The 23,503-nt window shown below is 40.1% G+C and overlaps 4 protein-coding genes across 32 annotated transcripts in view; 2 read left to right on the forward strand and 2 right to left on the reverse strand.

The window, feature by feature from the left end:
• The first annotated feature begins 56 nt into the window (after positions 1-56).
• TrpRS-m (Tryptophanyl-tRNA synthetase, mitochondrial) lies at positions 57-8,647 on the forward strand. 9 transcript variants are annotated; one of them, XM_067346935.1, is made up of 12 exons: positions 57-724; positions 795-897; positions 1,021-1,485; positions 1,572-1,823; positions 2,060-2,248; positions 2,387-2,828; positions 3,002-3,272; positions 7,181-7,348; positions 7,418-7,680; positions 7,755-7,876; positions 7,946-8,216; positions 8,338-8,647. In XM_067346935.1, exons 3-12 carry the CDS (start codon positions 1,407-1,409, stop codon positions 8,564-8,566), a joined length of 2,286 nt encoding a protein of 761 aa, XP_067203036.1. In that variant the 5' UTR covers positions 57-724; positions 795-897; positions 1,021-1,406; the 3' UTR covers positions 8,567-8,647. The 9 variants fall into 9 exon arrangements, with proteins under 9 accessions (XP_067203036.1, XP_067203039.1, XP_067203038.1 ...); XM_067346938.1 differs by having other exon boundaries at positions 795-882; XM_067346937.1 differs by having other exon boundaries at positions 57-697.
• On the reverse strand, positions 3,468-6,363 carry LOC105677930 (uncharacterized protein C18orf63-like). The gene is made up of 8 exons (XM_012376838.2): positions 6,129-6,363; positions 5,816-5,969; positions 5,523-5,700; positions 5,314-5,428; positions 5,082-5,178; positions 4,735-4,962; positions 4,011-4,418; positions 3,468-3,932 (listed from the first exon to the last, which is right to left on the reverse strand). The coding sequence occupies exons 1-8, from the start codon at positions 6,311-6,313 to the stop codon at positions 3,864-3,866; spliced, it is 1,434 nt and encodes a 477-aa protein (XP_012232261.2). The 5' UTR covers positions 6,314-6,363; the 3' UTR covers positions 3,468-3,863.
• Positions 8,559-10,582, reverse strand: LOC105677905 (reticulon-4-interacting protein 1, mitochondrial). The gene is made up of 6 exons (XM_012376789.2): positions 10,213-10,582; positions 9,695-9,927; positions 9,394-9,603; positions 9,205-9,317; positions 8,867-9,134; positions 8,559-8,774 (listed from the first exon to the last, which is right to left on the reverse strand). The coding sequence occupies exons 1-6, from the start codon at positions 10,448-10,450 to the stop codon at positions 8,667-8,669; spliced, it is 1,170 nt and encodes a 389-aa protein (XP_012232212.1). The 5' UTR covers positions 10,451-10,582; the 3' UTR covers positions 8,559-8,666.
• A 119-nt stretch (positions 10,583-10,701) lies between these two features.
• sif (still life) overlaps positions 10,702-23,503 on the forward strand; it is a 46,683-nt gene continuing 33,881 nt past the window's right edge. For 5 of the 21 annotated variants that reach the window (XM_067346907.1, XM_067346915.1, XM_067346918.1 and 2 more), the window contains exons 1-7: positions 12,379-12,838; positions 17,587-18,297; positions 20,407-20,591; positions 20,793-20,911; positions 21,263-21,470; positions 21,714-21,958; positions 22,354-22,906. In XM_067346907.1, coding sequence (XP_067203008.1) covers positions 18,125-18,297; positions 20,407-20,591; positions 20,793-20,911; positions 21,263-21,470; positions 21,714-21,958; positions 22,354-22,906 — 1,483 coding nt within the window. In that variant the 5' untranslated portion in view covers positions 12,379-12,838; positions 17,587-18,124. The other 16 variants (XM_067346924.1, XM_067346925.1, XM_067346926.1 and 13 more) reach the window with 13 other exon arrangements.

Below are 23,503 nucleotides of genomic sequence, written 5' to 3' on the forward strand. Positions count from 1 at the left end.
TCGGTCGGCGACGTCGGCGGGGCCTTGCCCGGCCGCACGTTACACATCTCATTAACTGTATTTCTAATTAATGCGCCCGCATTTTCTAAAAATGAGAAGCTGCGAAAAGCGTGTCTATAAATACACACATTTATGTGTAATAATGTGCTCTGGAAACATTGTACTTTTATTTTATATTTCTATTTCTATTAAATTTTCTATCGTTTATCTCTTTATACATATTTATGATGTCTGTGATATATTTTTTCAAGTGTTTAAGCTTATCTTGCAAACAACACTGTTATCGTCCCGAATAAATCAATTATTATCGCGTTATGGATGATTTATGACTCCTGAAAAAATTACATTTTAAATAGATTCTAAAATATCAATTAAATATAAATTAAAGAGCAGAAAGGCGTGAAACATGATAAATACGTCGATTTCTCGCTACACCGACAACTGATACGCACAATAAATGCGATTTTATTCGAACTGCCAAAATTGACGGACAACAAATGTCATCTAGCGGCAACGAGTGATGTCACCAAGTCATTGAAGCGCGATTGACGAACAGTAGGTGACAGTAGAAAGTGATAGAAAGTGAAATATGTATTCGGCTACTGTGAATGATTACATCATTAGATGGCTATTGTTCATCAGGTGTCACTCGGCAGCTTCAATAAAAAGTCAGTTATCAAATTATCAAACTAATAAGGTGTATTTATTGTGATACGGCTCGCAGGTTTATCCTCTTTATGTCTCTGGTATTTTAAGATTTGCTTTATCCTGTCATCAATCTGTTATATTTGCAGGCTTTGCAAAATAGGAACAGACGATACTAACCAATATGTTGTATAGTGTTTGTTGCTAAATCTCTGTTGCAAAAAAAGCTATTAAAAGGTGAATTAAACAAAGGTATTTCCGATATTTTCGTAATACAATTAAAATTCTTTGAATGAATATAAAGTTTATTAACCGATTTGATGAAAATTCGGCTGCGTATTAACATATTCTAAATTTATTTCTTGTTAAATTTAGGACAGAGGCAAAACAAAATTGTAAATATCCAATGATCTCTATTTATCGCCTTATCCTGTAAACCAAATATGCGTGAAAAAAAAGAAGGAAAATACTTGCCAAGTCACCAGGTCGTATTGCCAAACAATAATATCCAATACAGCAGCATGTTACATGATACAGTATTATTTGAAAGGTTAACGAAGTCAGAACTGTTTCCAAGATGTCTAAGAGTTATAATAATGTATATGATATTTAAATAAAATAGACCAAGTTTAGTGAACATAATATGGACAATCTCAATATGAATGAATAATAATAATATTATCAAACGTTAACGTCAAAGTGAGTTATAAATTTAATTGATAAATAAGTTTTAATACACATAATAAGTTGAAGCAGAAATAATGTTAAATATAAAATCGCACGATAATGTCAAAAAAGAAGAAGTGGAAGCGCAAGTAATTACGGCGATGCAAGAGCAAGGTAACGTTGCAAATATAATTGTTCATTGTATATGTATTTCGTTAAACTCTACAAAACGTACATTATTTATATAATAAATAATATAGAAAAAACTCTTGAAGGATACACCTTAAACGCTGTGAATAGCTACGGTGAAAATTTATTGCACATAAGCGCAGCGAATGATTGCTTCAGGATTGTGAAGGAAATTTTGAGCCAGAAAAAGAATCGCCTTGTCATAGACAGGAAAAACAAATTTGGCTGGAGCCCACTAATGCAAGCGATTCGTAACGGAAATATCGACACTGTGAAAATGCTTTTAGAGAAGAACGCCAACATTGACGATGCAACTTATCTTGGTAAAAAAAGTGCAAACTCGTTATAAAAACTTTATTTTTAGAACATATTTACATAAGAATTTCTAAATTGGAATTTTATAGTAGATTATTTCGAAAAAAAAAATTACAAGAACCGTTTTATTTATAAATTGCAAGAACATTGCTACCACTAAATAATAGTTTTGAGAAGAAACCGACAAGATAATATCGCGCTACTTTGAAGCGAATAAATATAACTCGTTTTTAATTTGTTGTAGGTATGTCGGTGCTTGGCCTGGCTGCTGCGATCAGCAAGGAGATGTTCGAAACGGTGTACAACGCCTACCCGGACGCGTTGGCAAACGCAGCTAATGATGACATAACTCCGTTGTGTGTGGCTGCCACGAAGAACGACAAAGAGTTGTTTTTTAGATTGTTGGAATTGGGCATGCCGCTTTCAACTGCTAGTAAGACAACGTTACTTCGCGTCACAAGATTCAAAGCAATGTCTTTTTTTTTTCTTTTTTCGTTACTATTCATTGATTTAAACGTGAAGAACGCAATGGAGCTACAGTTGGAAGAATAAATTTGTATATTAAACGCAGATAACTATACTCGCATCATGATGAGACGCTCTACAGTACCGGAAATAGTCATTCTGGCGGAAGAATATTTGGCCACGGACGACTATTGGAAGGATACGTCGGATAACATCCAAGTAATAAGCGGGCAAAGCAACGACGATGTGACGGGAGAATCTTCGAAATCGGTTTTAAAAAATGACAGGAAGAGAAAACATATATCCATCCTGAACTTGTTATCTATACCTCCGAAATCTAATAAGCAAGATTTGCTATCGCCGAACTTGACATACGACACTTTTGCATTATCCCCAAATGTTTATTTTACAAATATAAATCTTGCGAAGAGATCGAATATATTTTTCCCGGAAAAAGATGCAAATAACGGAGCAGCGAAAAGTGATTTGGAGAAGTATTCCGTAACGAGCGAGTACCAACTTAAATCACCTCCGGCTTTATCACAAAAGTAAATTAATAATGATGAATTACGCCATTATTTACGGAATGATTAAACCATTTAACCTTTTTTTTTTATATCAATTCAATATTTTTGAAGCATTTTTTAAATATTACAAATATGTAATTCAATTCTTTAAAAATAGTCGAAAGTATGTGATAAAACAAATTGGATTTTCGCAGGTCGCTACGACCTTTGGATCTGGGCTTGAAGAAATTCTCAAACGAATCTAACACCACTGTCGAGTTCACGCCCGAATTCAGCCCTCTCAAGTCGCCCCACGTGCCACCGGACATTAACGAGGAGAACGTGTATGGTGAGAATACCCCGACGCCACCGCGCTGCACCACGCCACCGAAAGGGATGCTTTTGAATTGGCAACAGACCAAAATGATTATGATACTGAGACGCTTCGGCTTCAGCCAATATATCTCTGTGTTTCTCGAACAAGAAGTGAGTATCGTTTGTGCGGAATACGTGCTAAAATAAACAAATAATATACAAAATTGTCGTCAGATTGTAACGCAAATCGACTGTTGCTCCAATTAACTCGAAATTGACAACTCCAATATCGATTGCGACCAGATTGCACAAAATTCGTTTCTTTTTTTTTATCCTAGGTGGACATCGATCTATTTTTAACACTCACGGATAAAGATTTGATAGAAATTGGTATCGAGAGCGAGAAAGACAGACGTGCTATACTAGAAGGCATAGAGGAATATAAAAATCGTAAAACATACTAATATTTAATACTGTTTATTCACTAATCGAAGCGAGTATACTTTGTTACTACTTAAATGAGAAAGGTTTAAAACGTTGTTACTTTTACTTGTGTTCTAAGATAAATAACTTGTAGCTTAAAATAATTTTAATTTAATTTCTAATGTTAATTCATTATTTTATTATGATTGTGATAGTTAATTTTTTTCTACTAGAAATGAACTTACAAAAAAAAGAAATGAGCTTACAAAAAAATGAATTATGTTTTAAGAGAAATAATAATTGTTATTGAAACAGGAATAATTCACGGGAATACTTTCTCTAGAAGTTCCTTAACAATTTTTCCTTCAGATTTAGCTTGCAAGGCTTTCCTTCTTTGCCCGACAGCTCCTTCAACATAACATTATTTTCTTCAACAACTCTTTCATGATTGTTATGTGAAAAATCATATATGTATACCATATTTACCATAGACGATTTATTCTCGATTTCTTTTTTTTTCTGCTCAAAATAATGCGACTTGTTTTTATCTCTCTGTACAATTGATTCACTGGTCGCGACACTATCTCCGTCGCATAACATTGCCGAACATTTGTCAGCAATTTTTAACGGTTTAAAATTGCTTGTGGAACACCGCGCCGGGCCGATTGTGAAGTCGAAATCGTCGATTTCGCTTTTGCATGTAAGATAATCGTCAATGTTTGATAACGATAATCGCGTTCGTTTCGTGGGGATGTCACATGTATCAGGCATTCGAGACAAATGCGTCGTACGACTCGTTCTCCTCGATTGCGTGCCATATCCCGTATCGCAGGTTGAAAATCCAGCGATTCTCGATGCCGGTGTATAAGCTAGAACAGTTGCTTGATATGTGTTCTGCAAAGCAAGTCATAAATTACAATGCGAATAAAATGATCAAATATATCAGTCGGTGATTTAATTTTGGAGCGAGAACTGATTTAAAAATAATTAATTTTTTATAACTAATATAAGACAATGTTTCTTAATTGTTCACTATTTATTTATATAAGCAGTAATAATAATTAAAATAATTGCAATTAAATTTTATTTTTCACATAATATGCTAATTTAAGCTAAAAAGAGTTGAGTGCTCCAAATTTTATCGAAATCAATAGCTTAATAAAAGTAAAAATAGATGCAATAAGATGATGTGTGTAATTCGTTATCTCACTTCCGGACAGATATCCAGCTGCTGTCCGCATAATTTGACGACTCTTCCTTTTACATCTCCCACAAATTTATAGATTATAGATACAGGATCTGTCGTAAGCGGAAGAATTTTTAAAGGTCCTGAAGCTAAACATGTTTCAGGATACAGAAAAATGTTTGATTTAAAGTAGAAAAATTCGATATCGTAAAATAAGAGTCCTTCCTTGTAATCTGGCAATATATAGCCGTGCTAAAATAAAGAAATAAATTATTGTTTTTATAGTTTACAATATTTTTTGTTCGGTATTAGTTTTTAGAATGTAATACTAATTCTGTCGATTAATTAATTAATTAATTAATTATTCAGACCATATTTTTCCAATATGCACGTACGTCCTCATAATCCTTGAACAAATACTTTTCCTTAATTATTTTCGATATACGCAACACATTTGCCATTTTCATACTAGAAATAGTTATTCACAGAATTATTAAATGCAGTAACTGCAAATTTAAACGATTAATTGAAAACGCAATTCGCAAAACTTTTGGATTTTTCAACAGTGATTCAGTTCAATATTATAATTTTCTTATATTTTACCTTGGTAAAACACGTACTGGTGGCTGTAAATCATGTTGTAAAGGACGTGCTGTATTCAGTCTTAAGAATGGTATTTTAAGATTTACAGCTTCTACGTGAATCCGAGCACTGTTATCTACAATATATTTCTGTACTATAGTTATCTCTGAAGTGCAAGTCATTCCATATATCTTAGAAGCTTTTGCATATGAGTTTGTAGTCAATTATACCACGAATTTCTTTAATATTTAACGTTATGGCGTTGATACTTCCTGCCGAGCTAAGAAAATCTGGTCCTTCAGCGAGGTACAATCCGACCTTATTCCACTGTGGCGCCAATTTATATTCCATGGTATAAAGAAGACACGCTTTATAAATGTAAGTCGGAATGGGATCCAGCAAATCCATCTGTATAATTTTCCGTGTCGGGATGAACAAACAGTATTAATTATTTCTCGCGCAAAATTTATCTTTGCAGAATTTGAAGTTGCAGATTGTTAAATTGTATCTCTCGGTTACGTACCACCTGTATGTTTAATGAGTCGCAATGGTCTTGGAAAGTGTAGTTTTCAAAAAGGTCTTTCACGACGATAATGTATATAGAACCACCAGACTCGAGTATTTTCCGATTAACTACTGGAGCAGCCATTGCCTGAGGAGTTTCTTGGAGAAATTGTCTAAAAGCAATGTAAAAGGAAACAGAAGAAGCGTTTAGAATAACGAGAATGTCTTACAAACTTAATTTTTAGCAGTTTTGCGTTCTAACTCGCATATGCAAAATGTCGAATGGAATTTGTAATTGTATGCTGCGGTGTTTTTCAATAATCGATACTTACCGACACTTGAGCTTCTTTGCATGAAATTTGGAATACATCAAGGGATCATTTTCGGTATTAACAATCCTGCAAATTGCACAAGACAGATTATTTTTTTGCGGTATAGTAATGTTAAATATTTTTACGATAGAAGCCATGATTTCGAATATGTCTTTGTTACTAAGCAATATAGAAAATGAGATCATTCTATGATAAATATGAAGTTTGTAAAATAAAGAGGGACAATAATTGTTGCCAATAATAGGACAATAATTTACATTACATTTTGAAACAATTCAAATACAATAATAAAAGGAGTGATTGACGCTTATTAATTATATATATTATCTACAAAAATTTTGTTCTTAATTCTTAAAAATGAAATTAATTACATATTATGTTTTCTACAACTAAAAGCATGTTATTTTCTACAACTAAAAGCATGTTATTAAAAATGATAACTTTTAAACATTTTAATGATTCGAAAAATATTTAAATTTTTCGTATATTTTGACAAAAAATAGAAATGAAATTTATTGCTTTCTGTGCAATCTAATTATTAAAAAAACATTTATTTTTAATATTTGTTACAATATGTGTTTAGATATCGAATTTAAAAGATCATTTATGATTGGCTGAAATTTGAGTTGCTTGTATTCACTGCATGCAAACTGTGGCGCATGTGCTCCACATGTGTTTTAATGTCAATAAACTAGACGTAAAATCTAACCTCACATTTTGCATTAATAAATTAGTATTTATTCGAACTATGTTAAAAATATTAAGAAGTATTACTTGTTCGGAAAGGATTCGAACCGCAAAGCATAAGAAGATCAGGATCAGAGAATATAGCCATAAAGTTTGATCATGTTTTACTCTAACCTCAATTTTCTCTTCAATTATCTTTAAATAATTTCGAATTTAATTAATTACATAAATATGTTCAAAACATTACTTATTATCATATTTTAGAGAAAGTTTCATTTATTGTATTATTTTCTTTTATTTATTATTTAAATTTTTGAAAAGATTATAATGATATCTTTACCGTACGTATATATTATTTTTTGTAGGTGATACAGAACAAATATCCAAAGAGGATATTCTCTGGAATTCAGCCTACAGGAAGTGTACATTTGGGGAATTACTTTGGTGCTATTCAGAGATGGGTAGAGTTGCAAAATTCTGGCGAAGAAGTTCTGTGCAGCATAGTGGATTTGCATTCTATCACTTTGCCACAAGTAAGAATATAGGATATTGTAGCTCTGTGATATTATTGACGCTGTTTACTGAAAACATGATTTCTGCAGGATCCAAAGAAATTGAGAGAAAATACTCTATTAATGACGGCGACACTTGTAGCTTGTGGTGTGGACTTTAAAAGAAGCATACTTTTTCAACAATCTAAAGTGCCGATGCATGCAGAATTGTGCTGGATTTTAGGTACTATCACAACCATGGCTAGGCTAGCACATTTACCACAATTCAAAGAAAAGAGTGAATTTTTGAAGAATGTTCCCTTAGGCTTGTATATCTATCCTGTTCTGCAGGCAGCTGATATATTATTGTACAAGTAAGTATTTTGAGATAAAATGTTGAACGACGCTTTTTTATAAGAAGCATTTTATATGAAGATTCCTTTTTCAGAGCAACACATGTTCCAGTCGGCCAAGACCAAGTCCAGCATGTACAATTGGCACAGGATTTAGCACAAATATTTAACAAAAAATTTGGACAAACATTTCCAATACCACATACTCTTATTGGTGGTAAGCCATTTGAAATAGTAATTTCATAATTCAATTTAAATTTTGAAAATGTACCGACAAATGTTTCAGATGGTCCAAGTCAGAGGATCAAATCTTTACGGGAGCCTGTGAAAAAAATGTCAAAATCGCATAGTGATCCCAAGTCGAGAATAAGTCTCTTGGATGAACCAGATGTACTATTGGAAAAAGTGAAAAAGGCTGTGACTGACTTTACTTCAGAAGTGACTTACGAATCAGACAATCGACCGGGAGTGTCTAATTTGATCAATATACACTCTCTGTTTACTGGAAAGACGCCGGAGGAAATATGTAAGGAAGCTGTAGGTTTAAATACAGGACAGTAAGTAGGCTACAATTATTTTATTATATAATATTTATTAAAAAAATAGTTTCCAAAATTTTTGCAAATAAATATGTTATGATTATATTGACTTAAGACTACATTCTCGATTTAAATACAGGTATAAATTGGTAGTAGCTGATGTGGTCATAGAAAAAATAACTCCAATTCGCAAGGATATATTAGAATTAATCAAAGAACCTAGCTATTTGGACGAAATTTTAAAAGAAGGCGCAGAAAGAGCTACAGAATTTGCAACGGATTGTTGGGTGGAAGTTACGGACAAAGTCTTTGGTAGTGATATAATGCAGGATGCGAAAAATATGACAAACACTGCAAATATTATATAGGATAAACTTAGAATCATTTATTGTAAATACTATATCTTTTTCAAAACAGATATTAATATTAATAAAACTATACATATTTAACTTGATGTATAGCAAGCTGCTATCCCATGTCAATGACTAGTTTACCTCTTAAATGGCCTTGCTTTATCCTTTCATACGCTAGTGGTAAATCTTGAAAAGGATACACTTGTTGAACAACAGGTACGATCTGTAATAAAGCATAATATAAAAGATATAAACTAATCACAGAACTGTTAGCAAGAATATTTATCTTAAAAATTTCTAGATGCTAATACAAACTTTTTCGTTTTCCACAAAATTTTGGAGAACGTTAATTCCCACCTGGGAAGGTACAAAGAATCCCCACTTAACGCAACTTTTGTTTTCCGCTCTCGGAATATTAAGCTTCAAAAGATTCTCAACATTTTTTATCATTCCAACAACCAACCCATGCTGGTCAATATTTTTTAACAGAGGTGAATTTAATGCTATATAAGTATTATGCGGATATCCTTTCATTTTGACGTGCTCTGGTCCTTGATTAGCACAATCCAAGATTATGTCGTATCTATTTACAAATGTAATGTTTATAATAATTACGCATAAATAAAATATATTTTAGATACGAGATTACATACGGTCCTTCCGAAGTGATTTTTGCATCAGCGTCATCTTGCTTATAATCAATGACTTCATTGGCACCCAAGTTTAACAGCATATCTACAGCATCACTGCTGCAGGTGGTGATTACCTAAAGAAATTTAATTTTTATGCTTTTGTTATATAAGGTTAGTAAAGTTTAATGTAATATATGTTCAATTACATACATGCATATTCCAAGCTTTCAGTAACTGTATGGCCAAAGTTCCAACTCCTCCCGAGCCTCCTATGATCAGCACGCGCCTATTCATTCTCGTAACAATTGCCGTTTTATACGCTAATCCTCCAGTAATCCATAATGCAGACCATGCAGTCAATCCAGCATATAAAATACTTGCAGCTTCAGTATGAGACAATTTCTGGGGACGTGGATTTACCTTGTGAAAAACAACAGCGAATATTGTTTAATATAATGGCAGAATAAATTTCATTAGGTATTTAATATTTTAAGAATAAAATGTGTCTTACTAAGTTGTTATTAACTACGATATAATTTGCATGACAGCCCTGTTGCTCCACTGGAACTACTCCCCAGACTTTCTCACCTAACTTCAGCCTATCGCCGACACCGTGACCCTTTGATACAATCACTCCTGCAAAATCTCTGCCTAATATCAATGGTAACTCCAATTCTTCGTATGTTCTATAATTTAAATGTTTCATCTTGCGCATCAAATTCAGAACAGTTGTACCATAGCCACCTGTGAACACATGTTTTATAATAATTGCATTATTATATGAGTCTTTTGCAAAAGTGGCATGAGCAAAGAATTTTTAATTAGCATAGATATAACGTTGACTTTGATATTTATACAATTTGTATATATTTATTACACTCTATGCATCTTCAATATCAAATATTACATCCGAGAGAACTAAGCGTATGGAAAATAATATTTTTCTCATCATTTTATGTATGATTACTTCAAATTTTACATGCCACTTTCAAGACAGGAGATGCATATATGCGATCAAGGATAGAATACTCGTCATTGCAACATCGATGGGATTCACACTGGCAGCCTCAACTTTTACTAGGACGTCTGTTGGATTTGTGATCACTGGTATTCTGACGTTAGAGAGTTTTAAATCATTTAATCCGTTATATGAATGTATCTGCCAAGCTTGCATCTTGTCATCCGTATTTTCCTTCGACATGGTTGACAAAAAACGCTGCTTTAATCGCACAGTGCATTTTAATCTGAGAATCGTTTTCTGCATCATTTCTTTAAAAATCTCTTCGCAGATGTCAAATATGTTCACATTAAATGATACTTGAGAGAATCGACTATAAACACACGTTTTAGGTTAAATTTGTGTTTATATTGGTTCATGTTCTACTTTATCGGCCGCGTAAAATGTTGGCCGAACGAAATGCAGAACATTACCACTAGATAACGCCTGTCTCGAGATAAAAAAAATAATTGAATTTATAAGTAGAAAAGGATCATTTCTAGTCAGAAATGCCGCGCTTTTGTTAGGCGTGCGGCTTGAACATTATTTATTTATACGTCTTTTTTTGCGAAATATCGACGCAGACAATATTTTTTACAATAAGTTAAGATAACAATAGTCTCAGGCTTAATCACAATAAGTGATTAATATCGCGAGAAACGCAAAGAAAAAATTCTGTAAGGAACAGATAAACATTAAAAGAAATTGTGAAATCGTACATATTGCGAGTTAAAGTCATATAAGTGTATAACAGATTGCATAGTATTAGGCAATTAAGCGGCAATATAGAAATCGACGCATACGCGGTATGCGCGAGTCTCGGATGCGAGAGCGCGCGAACCTCTTCGGATAAGCACGCGGCTTACTGCGCGCGTGCCTCGCATCGATTGCCGATCGCTATGGCTATGCTCCGGTGTGTCGACGATGACGATGTCGGGGTGACGATGATGACGACAACGACGATGGCGAAAACGTCGATCATCCCCTCCGTGTTTATGGTAAGCAGGATCGGTCGGACGAAACCCTTGCGCGTCCACGACGAGGTAGGGAGAGTGTGTGAAGTGTATAGAAAGGATAAAAAAAAAAGGGGGGGACAGGAGGAAGAGTAAATTTCTGTAAAAAGTTTACTCTCTTGTCACGATCTGCTCGATTCGCGAGGAAGGGACGGAGAAAATTGTTCCGAGTTTGAGGGCGAGGAAAAAGCGGAACGAGCGAGAGAGCGAGAGAGCGACGGCAAGGGCGGTGATGCGAAAGGGCGCGGGCGGGGTGTTTAAAGGGGGCTATTGGAAATCCGCGCAAAACATATCTCCGCAAATTAGACGGTTTATTTCCGGTCCGCAGTGAAACGTTGATATGCGACAAAATATTTTCCCACCGCGGATCTGTTTTTACTGTTATCGACAAAAACTTCACGTAGTCGGGCGGGCACCGATAGTCACAGTTTCACCCCTGAGTCAGTACGGGATGGTCTCGGCGGTGCAAGGGAAATGAAAGAGAGAGAGAGAAAGCGGCGAAGATCGCCGCGGGGAAGCGAAGACGAACGGAGAGAAAGAGCGAGCGGACGACGATAGGAAAAGGGGTTAACGCGGGGTAGCGGGAGGAGAGGGGAGGATTGAGAGAGCGACGGGAGCGGCACAGCGGAGGGTGCGTATAGCGGGCCGCACCGGCGTGGCAGGGGGGAGCGCGACGGGGGGGGGGAGGGAGAGGGAGCGCATCGCGGGCGCAGCGCGAGAGAGGATATTGACATTTTCGGTCGTAGGACGCGCATCGCGGCGGAGGTAGAAGGGTAGGCGGCGGTTGGGCAGGCGGAGGGGGCGCCGAAGGGCGGGAGGGGCGACGGGGTGCGCGCGCGACGGGGCAGTCGCCTCTCCCTGCCGGATCCTGCAGTATCCATGGCTACGTCGTCCGCGAGGATTTCCCGCGAAAGACCGGAAGCGTGATCGCACGGCGAGGCTTGTGCGGCCCCGTCGCTAGTCACGGCGGAGGAGCAACGAGCAGCGGACGGCGAGGCAGCGCGGAGCAGCAGCGGCAACAGCAGCGAGGGTGCCGTCGAGAACGGCACCCGGGTAGTTCGCCGATCGTTCGTCGCGTCTTGTCCCGGTGGGTCTCGCGAGAGAATCTCTCGTTCTGTCTCTCTCTCTCTCTCTCTCTCTCTATTTATCTCTCTCTCTCTAAAAACAGGGTGGATACCGTGTCTTATCCCAAACCCCCCCCCCCCCGAATCGTCTCCCTCTCCTTTAAACTATCGCTACGTAACTCTATCCCCGCCACCCTCTAACCCTTACTCGTCGTCGTCGCCGTCGTCGTCGTCGCCGCCGCTGCCGCCGCCCACGACCCCCTCCCTGACTCTCGCGCGCGACGCTTTCAGCATCCCTCCGACTTGTACACTCCGTTTGTCCTTCCTCACCCGCGGTGGTGCTGTCGCGAGAACCGTCGCTCGCGGCGCCCGCCCGCACGCACACGGCCGTGCGCCCGCTTGCTCACCGGGAGGCCCGCCGCCGAGGCGCCAGTTTAGCTCCGCCGAGCGCGCCGAGGAAGCCGAGGCGGGAGAGCGTCGCCGGGTCGGTGAGTGTGAGTCATCGTCATGCGGACGGGGCGAAAGGCGTGTCGAGACGGGTGAATAAGGGTTGCGATAGCCGGATGTCGGAAGAGAAAAAGGTACGCGGTACGTAGAGGACAGAGTTAGAGAGAGAGAGAGAGAGAGAGAGAGAGCGAGAGAGAGAACGTCGCGAGAAAAAAAGGGAGAGAAACTAGGTTGGAAGAGTACGTTTGGAAGCCGGGAAACGCAGGGAAACGCAGGAGAGAAACGCTTCCTCTCCCTTCCGTCGTGGCGAGGAGGTGGGTGGCGCGGGGCGTTGATCGTACACACATCGGTGCCGCTCTGGTGATGGTGGTGGTTGTAGTGGTGCCGCTGATGGTGGCGGCGGCGGCGGCGGCGGCGGTGGTAGTGGTGGTGGTGGTAGTGGTGGTAGTGGTGCATCCCGCAGTGTGTTTACCCAGGGTGAGGTGCCTCTCGCGCGCGCGACTAGGCGGAGTCGCACCTCTCCGTCCGCTTCCGCTTTTTCGCGTTTTCCCCGTGAACGTCTCGCGACCGGAGGAGCGGCGACGAGGAGCGACGCGTACCTCTAACCGTGACCTGCTCTCTCTCTCTCTTTTTCTCTCTCTCTTTCTCTTCATCTCTGTTTCTTTCTCTCTCTCTCTCTCTTTTTCTCTCCCTCCCTCCCTCTCTCTCTCTCTCTTTCTCTCTCTCTCTCCGCGTATCTACCTATTTACTTCTCGTACCTAACGTTGACGTGTCAGAAGAGGCGTTGCCGCGACGGTCGCGAGCAGCCTCCACCCTCAAGGAGGAACCGGAAAAGCGCTGGATATATCTAATACCGCTCGCGCTCTCGCTCGGTTTAAGCCCCGTTCCGGAAGGATCTCACGCCTAAGGACACGTCCCAGGTATCGGTTGTGCGAGAGTCGATAACGATCACGGAGGCTAAATACGAGAAGGCGTTGGCTCATCTCGCGCTTCGCCGTCCCCGCGCGTTTCCCTCGCAGTGATACAAACCCACATCGTGACCTTCTGGCGGGCTTGTGCGAAGTTCCGTTCCACTTGGCGACGAGGAACGGCGAACTCGGCCCAGCACGGTGGTGAGGATGTAAATATCGCGCGGCGATTGATCCTTCCTTCGGCGTCTCCGGATCGTCCAGTGCCGCCTTCGCTCGACGCCGTCTGTTTTCCAAAATTGCGCTCCGAGAAGGGAAACTCCCGGCACGCGAGCACGTCCGCGGATAAATCCGTGAGTCGATAAAACTCGCGAGGCGAGTGCGAAGGCGTTGGCTCCTCTCTCGATTCTTTTCGCGTGTCCTGGAGGAAGTGCATGAATTTTCTATGACCTCTTTGCGGTGCTGTGCGGAATTTCGATCCAGTTCGGCAATGAAAATGTTGAGTTTCGAAAGTACGTTATTCGTTCGCGGAGAAAAACGCATACGTGTTGTGGGTGCATTTAGTCTCTCGACGTTTTCGTATCTCGCGTTCGATGATTATTATTAGAAGAGTAATTTTAAACAGGACTTTAATATTCAAACACGCGTACGTGTAGTTTTAACGTGACTACGCGTTTTCTTTTAGAAAAAAGGATTTTCCTCTTGTTAATTAACGGTAGAATTATTCAAATTATGAAACACTCGATGCAATGAATGAAAGATTATATAGATATGCGTGACATAATTTCGCTTATCTTAATTTAATTCTTATTAGTAGCCGATGGACTTTATCGTCCGAACACGTGTAGACATCTTGGTGAGTTGATAACGTGAAGCGTTGATAACATCAAGCGTTAATTTTTTTCTCTCTTTCTTTCGTATGCGAAAAAAGTGCACAAATATCTTTACATTTCTTAAGAGAATACTGATCGGAAGCATTATGAAGTTTTTCTCGTTTACATTACATTGATATCGAATTATTTACCAGAATGAGGAAGAATAAGGAAAAATAACGACTTGTTCTATTTGATTGACTGATTCCATATGATTGAAATGGAAATGTTTTTATCGCCCGAATGAAACCGACGAAAAATAAGATAATAAAACTTCTGCATGATACAATTTTCATTCGCTGCTATATTTGCGTCTTTAAAATTCCTCTCAAGTCCGTTTTTTTGTAATAATAAATCCCTCAGCTGAAAGTATCAATAATCGAATCCGTTCTTTAATTTGCATTTAAACGCGTTCTTCATTTAATAAGTTTAACTCGGAGGAGCTTAGGTGGTTCACCATCGAATAATACATCCGCCAGTCACACACGGGCTAAGCGGAGTAAGAACCGAGTAATCCTCCGACTCACCTGGACTTCCGCACGTCAGTCTCCGGCACTATGCGGTCTGGTTTCACACTAAGCCGCGTCGCCCCGGCCATTCATGTTTAGCCGCGGACGGCGGTGTGGCCGCGTCGCGGCCCGAAATCGATATAGTGTTTAGAAAGCAGCGCGTCTTTCTTTCTCCTTCTCTCGTGTCGCACCCACGCCGTGGGCCGCACGCCTACCTTTCGCGTCTCGGCTTTCGTGAGCGGGAGCGGACCCCCCCGGGCGCGACTAAGGCTTCCTACGTGTCTTCATTCGAACGCTACGCCCACGCCGATCGTAATTGTCGCGGGCTGTCGGGCGAACCCGCCTTGGCGATTCACAAACCGCCGGCGGTGTCCCGATATACCGCCCTCGGCTCGCTCGTGCGTGCGTTGTTGTGATTTTCGCAGACGGCAGACGCACAGCACCGCGATTCTCCCGCCGTCTCCGTCGCCCATAATTAATCCTTTGAGACCCCCACTGGTCACGGGTGCACGCACCGTTTGACATTTATCCTCTGTCTAATCGCGGTTGCCTGGCTAATTGAGCGGCATACACGCGCCGCCCATGAATCCGCGTCCTTCTGCCCAGACGAAGACCCGATGATGTAAAAAGCTTAAGTAACAACAGCCGCCGGTCTGAAAATAATTTTCCGCTTTTGGCTTTGGAAGTTGGGCTGCGGAGTTTACTGGATTTAGTCGGTCGCGAGGGTAAACGACCAATTTGTAGAACGTAATCCTGCCTCTGATCTATTTCAGAAAATTCTTACTTAATAGGTTAATAATAATGTATTTTTATAATTTTTCTTTGTTGAAAAAAATGGCAAATAATTAGCAATGTGTCTAACTTGCCGAAAACGTTTTGATCAAAAGGAATGCAAAGATATATAGCGGTGCGCGTAATTGCTGACAGAATATCTAAACAATTCGGGCGCCGAGTTCGTACCGAGTCACGGATGACACAAAATTACCCGGAAGATTAATGCTACAACAATGCTGCGACTGCTGGACACATCTTTAACGACCAGGACGATTGTTGTGTGCCAATTTCGCTTGTATGTGTGCGGAAAACGGGCGCGCGGTTGAAAATAAGCCAACTGTGTTGGTGTTTCAGGAGTGTCCAAGCTCCCTTATCTGCCGTGATGAATGTTGCGAGATGAACGTCGCGAGAGAATTCAGAATACCTCAGTATCGCCGTTGAGCGTAACCCGGAAAAAATGATGTATTACGTGACAGGCAGGAGTGGTTCAGTAACCCTCCGGTGGAGCTACCCCTTTTATTATCCGCGACGCATCTGCACAATGCCTCGCGCTGTTGACCTCCTCCCTTGACGTTGACGGCTCCGTCCAAACGCTGCGTGAAATCGCGATAATCGATAGTACGTTGCGAAAGAGTGCATCGCAAGAAACGTGAATGAAAGCCGTAACGCGCGGGGAGACGGAAAGATTGCCGGAACTAATGCCGCGAGATTTGCTAGGAAAATTCGGCCGAGTGACGGCAAACTGATAGCTTACATCCCTTCGAAAGTTCGCCCGAAATAGATTTAGTTTACCAAAGTTTAATTGATTCTTCACGTATCTTCATGGAGCTGATTAATATTCATAATATTGTAAAATAGTTCGTTGAAAAATTCAATATCGCCAATAAGTGTGTTAATAAACTTGAAAATAGAAAGGACCTTTATAAAGATCTGAGCAGCAATGATTAATCTTTAAGTGATTGCGATCTTTATATAGTCAGCCTTGTCTGTTTTTTCAATCTTGCGCCGAGCACAGTAGTTGAAAATTTTATGTAGTTTAAAAAATCATTATTTGATGTAATGTTTTAGGAATAGTTTTAGGAATGATATTATTTAAAACCTTATTTTAAAAAACACATTTTATTTATGTGTAAATCTATCGAAACTGGACTATTGCGATAGTTTAAATGCGCGTATTTATAAGCACAGTTTTACAAATGATTAATTTTAAATCATTCGTTACAGTATGAATAAATATTATAGAAACATATAAAAAATTAATAGAAATAAAATTATATGTCGGGGGAAGAAAATTAATTGCTAGTCTGATCATAACATGAGTTTAACTACTGCTTACGAAAGAATTTTAATATACAACACACATGTGGTTTCATTATTTTATATTAATAACAATTTGAAAACTAATTGAATGTATTATTTTATATTATAATGCGTGTATAATAATAGGTGTTTAAGTTTAATGTAGAGTTAATTATTCGAATAACGACACAAAATTTTATATCACGTAGCGTTATATACTTACAAAAATATCATAATTTTATTTTACTTAGTTAATTATTATTTTTGATAAAATTATAATGTGAAGCAATATACATTATTGTTATATTATATACATAAATTTTGATAATAATTCACATTTCCTCTGATGGTGTCGTTATATTAAAATATGCCTTTTAATTAAGCTGTTGAAATAATTACATTTATCAAATATAATATGTCCATCTGTTTTCGTAGGCAAATGCCTTGCGCATATCATGTATTCGCATATTATCCCGAAATGCACATTTATCACGACTAATTGACTTGTGTTTGTTCGCAGCGATCATGCCAGGGATAAGCTGATGACTTTCGACGCCTGCAATGATGTGACAATAAAGATACCTCCTTCTACTCTCTGATAACTCGGGGATCGTCCCTATTACACACAGTGCTTCCCAAATAATACACACGATCCGAGAATCACGCGCAAAAAAAAGCAAACGCCAAACCGCCGGCCGTCGTCGGCGTCGTGGAAATCGGTGCCAAAAGTCGACACAGATAAGCTATAAGAGATCATCCTGCAAAAGTGTGTCAAAGAGGAATCGAAGGGGGTGAAACCGAAAGAGATAGCAAAAGAGAGAGAGAGAGAGAGAGAGAGACAGAGAGAAAGAGAAAAATATATAGACGTAGCGAGGAGATTCTGAGAAAGACGGGCGGACATACGTGCGGTCAGAAGTGTGTTAAGGCGTGTCGAGCCGGAAACACGAACGGGCATCACGAGAGAGCAGGGTGGTGGTGGTGGTGACGCAGGGCGGTGGTGGGTGGTGGTGGCGGGACAGGCAGGTGGCGGGATCTAAGCCGGAATAAGAGCAGTTAGAATGGGCAACAAGCTCTCCTGCAGTTGCGCGCCCCTAATCAGATCATCAAAGACGTATCGCTACGAGGACAGCCCATGGCAGGCTGGCGCCAGGGCCGGGATGGGCGGCGGCGCCGGACGCAGGGGTGACACTGGCCACTTGCTCAGGTGCGGAAGCTTAAGAGAGAGGAAGAGGTGCGCATACCATACCATTCAACCATTGAATCACTCTCCACTCGACCATGTTTACCACTCTTTCTCTTCAATAATTACCACTCGTACACACTTGACTTGAATGCATTATGTTGACTCTCTCTTTCTCTCTCTTTCTCTCTTTCTCCCTCCACTTCTCGCTTCCCTTCTCTCTGCTTTCGTTCTTGATACGCGGCATGAGCAGCAGCGGCTCTAGGCGACGAGAATGAAAGTTTTTCAGCGCTCGCCTAGCGATGACAATTTGCGAAATTTTAAGCCCGCGGCGTGAAAAGCTTGCGGGATTCTCATAATTGCAATTAATTTGCTCACGTTCATGTCTTTCTTGGAAATGTCTATTGTATATAATTTTGAGGAAAAAATTGATAACGGATTGTTTTCTTATAATTCACTTGAGATTCGCGAAATTCCAACATATTCTGAAAATTGGAAAAAACAACATTAGCAAAAATTATAAATTACAAACACAACTGCTATATTTTATCGCGATACCATCATCGATCTTACTTCCGAGAGTGCTCTCGAGCGTTTACTAAAAAATGCAGCATGTCGGGGGTCCGGACTTATATATTATTTCATAGCGTCTGGTGAGAGACTATATATTTCTGTGCAACTATATGCCAAACTCCGATGCAGGATCAGATACTGTTTTCTTTATTCGCGTCACCTAGATCCTCTCGCATCTTCCTCATTCTTTCCTCCTCTTTTAACTTCTTTCTCTATCTCCCCCTCCCCCCGCTGTCTTATTTGCTCGCGCTTACGTCTTTAACCCTCCTTCCTTTCTCTTTCTTCTGTTACTTTTCGTTTGGCTGATCAAGCTCCATTCATCACGACTGATAGGCCGTTCTTCTTATTCGGATCGCGCGGTTGTTTATTTTGAGTGATATTTGGTAGAATTCAGGCGCCGCGGAAGTATTTTTCATCTGAGGGGGCAAAAATCATAAATCATAAATCATACATAATACATTCATAACATGTATATGTATGTAGCGCCATTCAAACACCAAATAATAGGCCACCTAGTAGATAGTATAAATGTGCAAAAAATATTTTGTTCCAATTAACTTAATGCGCTTAATTTTCTCTCGTTATATAGTGTACTTCAATTTAACGAGTGAATAGTCAAAAAAAGGAAAAAGAAGAAAAAAATAACCTATTTTTCCACCTTTGATGTAAATATTTGATACTCAATATTTTTGGTCATGAAATACCTGAAGAAAACAGAAAAATTTTAGGGGGGGGAGGGGGTCGAACTTTATTTTATTCCACCAGACGTACGTACGTTAAGCAATGATATACACGAAGGAAATCCTCTTTCGTTTAATAAATAATACGGACAATCTTTTTTCCTGTTATTTGCTTTGCACTATTAATTATATTTGAGTTAAGCTGAGTAAAAAAGTTACGTTTTAAATACTCCTCCCTGGTAACGTCACCTTTTTCATATTTTTATCACACTTCTCAATTTTTAATACTTGGATGTACACCTACACGTATATACTGCCTACTTTATACCTCACCTGTACACACACGCTTCGCATGACTATTAGTATTTTTAGTATAATGTCATTACTTTTCCGTCCACTGATTTAACTCGGTGCACAAAATTCAATAATATATCGTCCAGCTTTATCGTTTCAAAGAGCTTTGGAATTGAAAACAAATATCTGCAGATCATACATTTTTAATGCAGAAAGAGGTCGGTGTTTACACTGTAAATGTAGATTCCGCACACACGTGATGTACGTGCATTCGCGATTTTCCATCCGACGTATGTGACAATTTCTTTTTTATCCGTTTCGAGATACAGTGCTGTTGCGACCGATTTATTTTGGACCGTGCAAAAATATTTCTACGTAGCTTTAGTGCAAAATCGATATCTATTATTGCAAATGAAAAATGATAACGACGAATACCTTCCGATTACAGTCTCCTTTTTTTTTCACTTCTCTTTTCGCCACTCTTTGCACCACTTGTGTCATCACGGCTGCTTGACACTTTCTCATATTCTTCCCTTCGAATGTTTCCCCCGAAACGACGTGTCGATGTTCCGAGAATTGTCGCAAAACACGATATAATGACGAGAGTTTTTAGGCTGTGGGCCGAAGTGTTCCATGTAAACTCGAGCGGGGCCGGAACCGTCAAGTGGCAGCAGGTGTCCGAGGATCTCGTCCCGGTGAACATCACCTGCATTCAGGACTCGCCGGAGTGCGTCTTCCACATCACCGCGTACAACAGCCAGGTCGATAAGATCCTAGACGTGCGGTTGGTCCAGCCAGGTATGAGTCGTATTTCAAACACAGCTTTTTCGAAGCAGCAAATACTACGACAGCCCTTGCGAAAGCGCAATCGAGATACTTCGCTCTCTCGATACACGTGTAAATGAGCGTTACATCCCCCTTTGACGATCAATTTTGTTTTCTTCGCGACGACAAAAATTCATTTGCATAATTAATATCGTGTGATTAATCGTGTTCAAGGTACGCGCATCGGCCAGGCGTCGGAGTGCTTCGTTTACTGGAAGGACACGGTGACAAATGATACGTGGGGGCTTAACTTCACGTCTCCCATAGACGCAAAGCAATTCAGAGAATGCTGCGTAAGTTTAGTGATATTACACCCGCGACACGCATGTTGTTACATTATATACATCGTTACCACAACTCTGTTCGCTGTCGCTCTTTCTCTCTCTCTCTTTCTCTCTCTCTCTCCCTCTCTCTCTCTCTCTCTCTCTCTCTCTCTCTCTCTCTCTCTCTCTCTCTTTCTCCCCGTATTTCTCGCTCTCTCTCTCTTTCTCTCTATCTCTCCGCCTGTTATCCCTCTCCCGTCCGGATCGCGCGCGAAGGAAGTTGAGCGGAGGTAATTTAGGGGCGACACAACAACAACAAGTCCGATACGTCCGATTCGACTTCTTAGATCATTTGCAGTCACTAGTTAATTTTCCATACAGTCACCGTCGTTCAAGATTTCAAGGAAAGCGTCCTCTTCTTACTCGTTGAAGCTCGAGCCGCCGAACAAGCAGAAGATCAAAACACGCCGAAAGCCAGTGTCGACGCCGGCCTCACCCAGCCGATCCAGAGAGCCTCAGTGCACCTGCATGGCGCCGGAACAGTACGCCAGACTGCGTAGCCAAGACCCCAGATACCGAAGTCCGTGCGGTACGCAAATTTTTTTCAATAAATCACTCCTGCATTCCACTTTTGCATATTTATTTCGCGCCGCTTGGATTGCAATAATCGATGAGCCTTTTCACTCTTCTTCCAACAATTATCCTTATCCTCAATTATTTGTGAAGTAAAAATATTTATAGTTTATTATTTCGTGAATTTGTCTCAAGTAACCATCGTTTGATGTTACGCGCAAAAATAATCTTTTTGTACTTATTAAAATTGTAATTTCAGGGCCGTCTACGCTTCCACGGACCATGGCGCGGTCAACGGAAATGGAAATGCCAGGACGAGACAAGATAACAGCGGCCACATCCAGCGCATCTCTCTACGACAACGTTAACAATCCTAGTGCGACACCCGGGAAGACACCAAAGGCCGGCGACTTGGCCAAACAGAAGGAGAAGCAGAACGAGACGTGCCAGACGACCCCGAAGACTGCCAACATCGGAATTGGAACTGTTACGGTGGGATCGCAGGCAAGCTTTTATCATAGCGATGTAGAGATGCATTTTTTTTTTCAATTTTCTTTGAAGCTGTTATGTCGCAGACTAATTGCAATTTTTTTTTCTTTCTGAATAATTCATTATTATTATTTATTTTGTTAATTATTTAAATAAAACACAATTTCTTCATTAAAAAGTACTTAGCTTTTTAATAGCAAAATGTTATTTTGTAATTTATTTAGCTAATTGCAAGCGAATCGCTAATTTTGTTCTTCTTTGCATTTTTTAGCAACAAAAATATATCTTCCAGCTTCTAACATATTCGTGTATGAAATTAAATTGCACTATTTCGCGGAAATCTCAGATTAGAATACTTCAATTACCGATGCAAATTTATCGATAACGATTCGCCAATTCCATGAAAACAGATCGACAGCCCCGACGAGAAGGGTTCCATAATATCGCCGAAGAAGTCGCAGAAGCAGAGCCAGGACTCCTCCACGCAGCAGAACGGCCCCGAGTTGTTGAAGTCGGAGGGCACTCAGGCCGGCGGCACCCTGCAGAGTAAATCGCTGCGCAAGGAGCAGCTGCACCATACCAAGTCGGCCGACTACACCGAGCTGGAGATGCAGAACGGCAATCTCTTCAACATCGTCAACAACAATCACGGCCACAAGTCGAAGAGCAAGAGCACCGACGACATGCGGATCGAGAATGCGCAGAACGGCATCAGCCTGGACTCGAACACTCTGAAGCGCATGCTGAAGCCGATGCCGAGCATCGACAGCCCGGTCACGTCCCCGGAAATGACGAGGAAGCGCCACAGTCATCACAGCTACCACTATCATCCGAGCAATAACAATCAGAAGTACGTTATGCAGGAGGTTGACAACGAGAACTACGCGCATCCCTATCGCGCGCCCTACAACAACAAATTCCAGGGGTCCAGAAGCGCTCACGACATGAGTCGGCAATATGCTGGTACGATTGTTTCTCAACGGTATTTAACTGGTTTATCGCGTCTTCTCAGGCCCTTTCGGGCAAAGTTTTTGCTGCACGCTGTCCATTGATACATTCAAATCATCTCTGATTTTGATTTTATCAACCACATCATAAATGTCATAATTAATACACATTGTTATTTTAATATATATATATTTGTAAGATATAAAAATGAGGGTAACGCTATTATTGTTGAGATAACTTAGTGTTAACAAAAATATATCAAAGATCTTCAGTCGTTTTGAACAAAAATTTAAATAGACAAAGATAAAATGTCGACAGCTCAACAATGAAAGTGTTGAAAAGCGATTAGAGTTCAGCCACGTAATTTTTTCCTAAAAAAAGTTACAGTTAGACTTATTTGTCATAAAGCAGTGAGATCTAGTCGAGCGTGACTTGAAGAGCGAAAAGTGACAAAGTTCACGCCGACAATTACGTGACTGATCTTGCACCTAATCTCGCCCCCTCGTTTTGACCCCACAATTCCGGCGAACGCGTAACGCTGTAAGAAATTCCCCCCTGCAACTAACCCAGCATCTCTGGCTGCACCTCTAACCTTTCGTTACACACCCCGGC

This window comes from Linepithema humile, chromosome 1 (assembly GCF_040581485.1).
Source record: "Linepithema humile isolate Giens D197 chromosome 1, Lhum_UNIL_v1.0, whole genome shotgun sequence".
In the NCBI taxonomy this organism is placed as follows: domain Eukaryota; kingdom Metazoa; phylum Arthropoda; class Insecta; order Hymenoptera; family Formicidae; genus Linepithema; species Linepithema humile.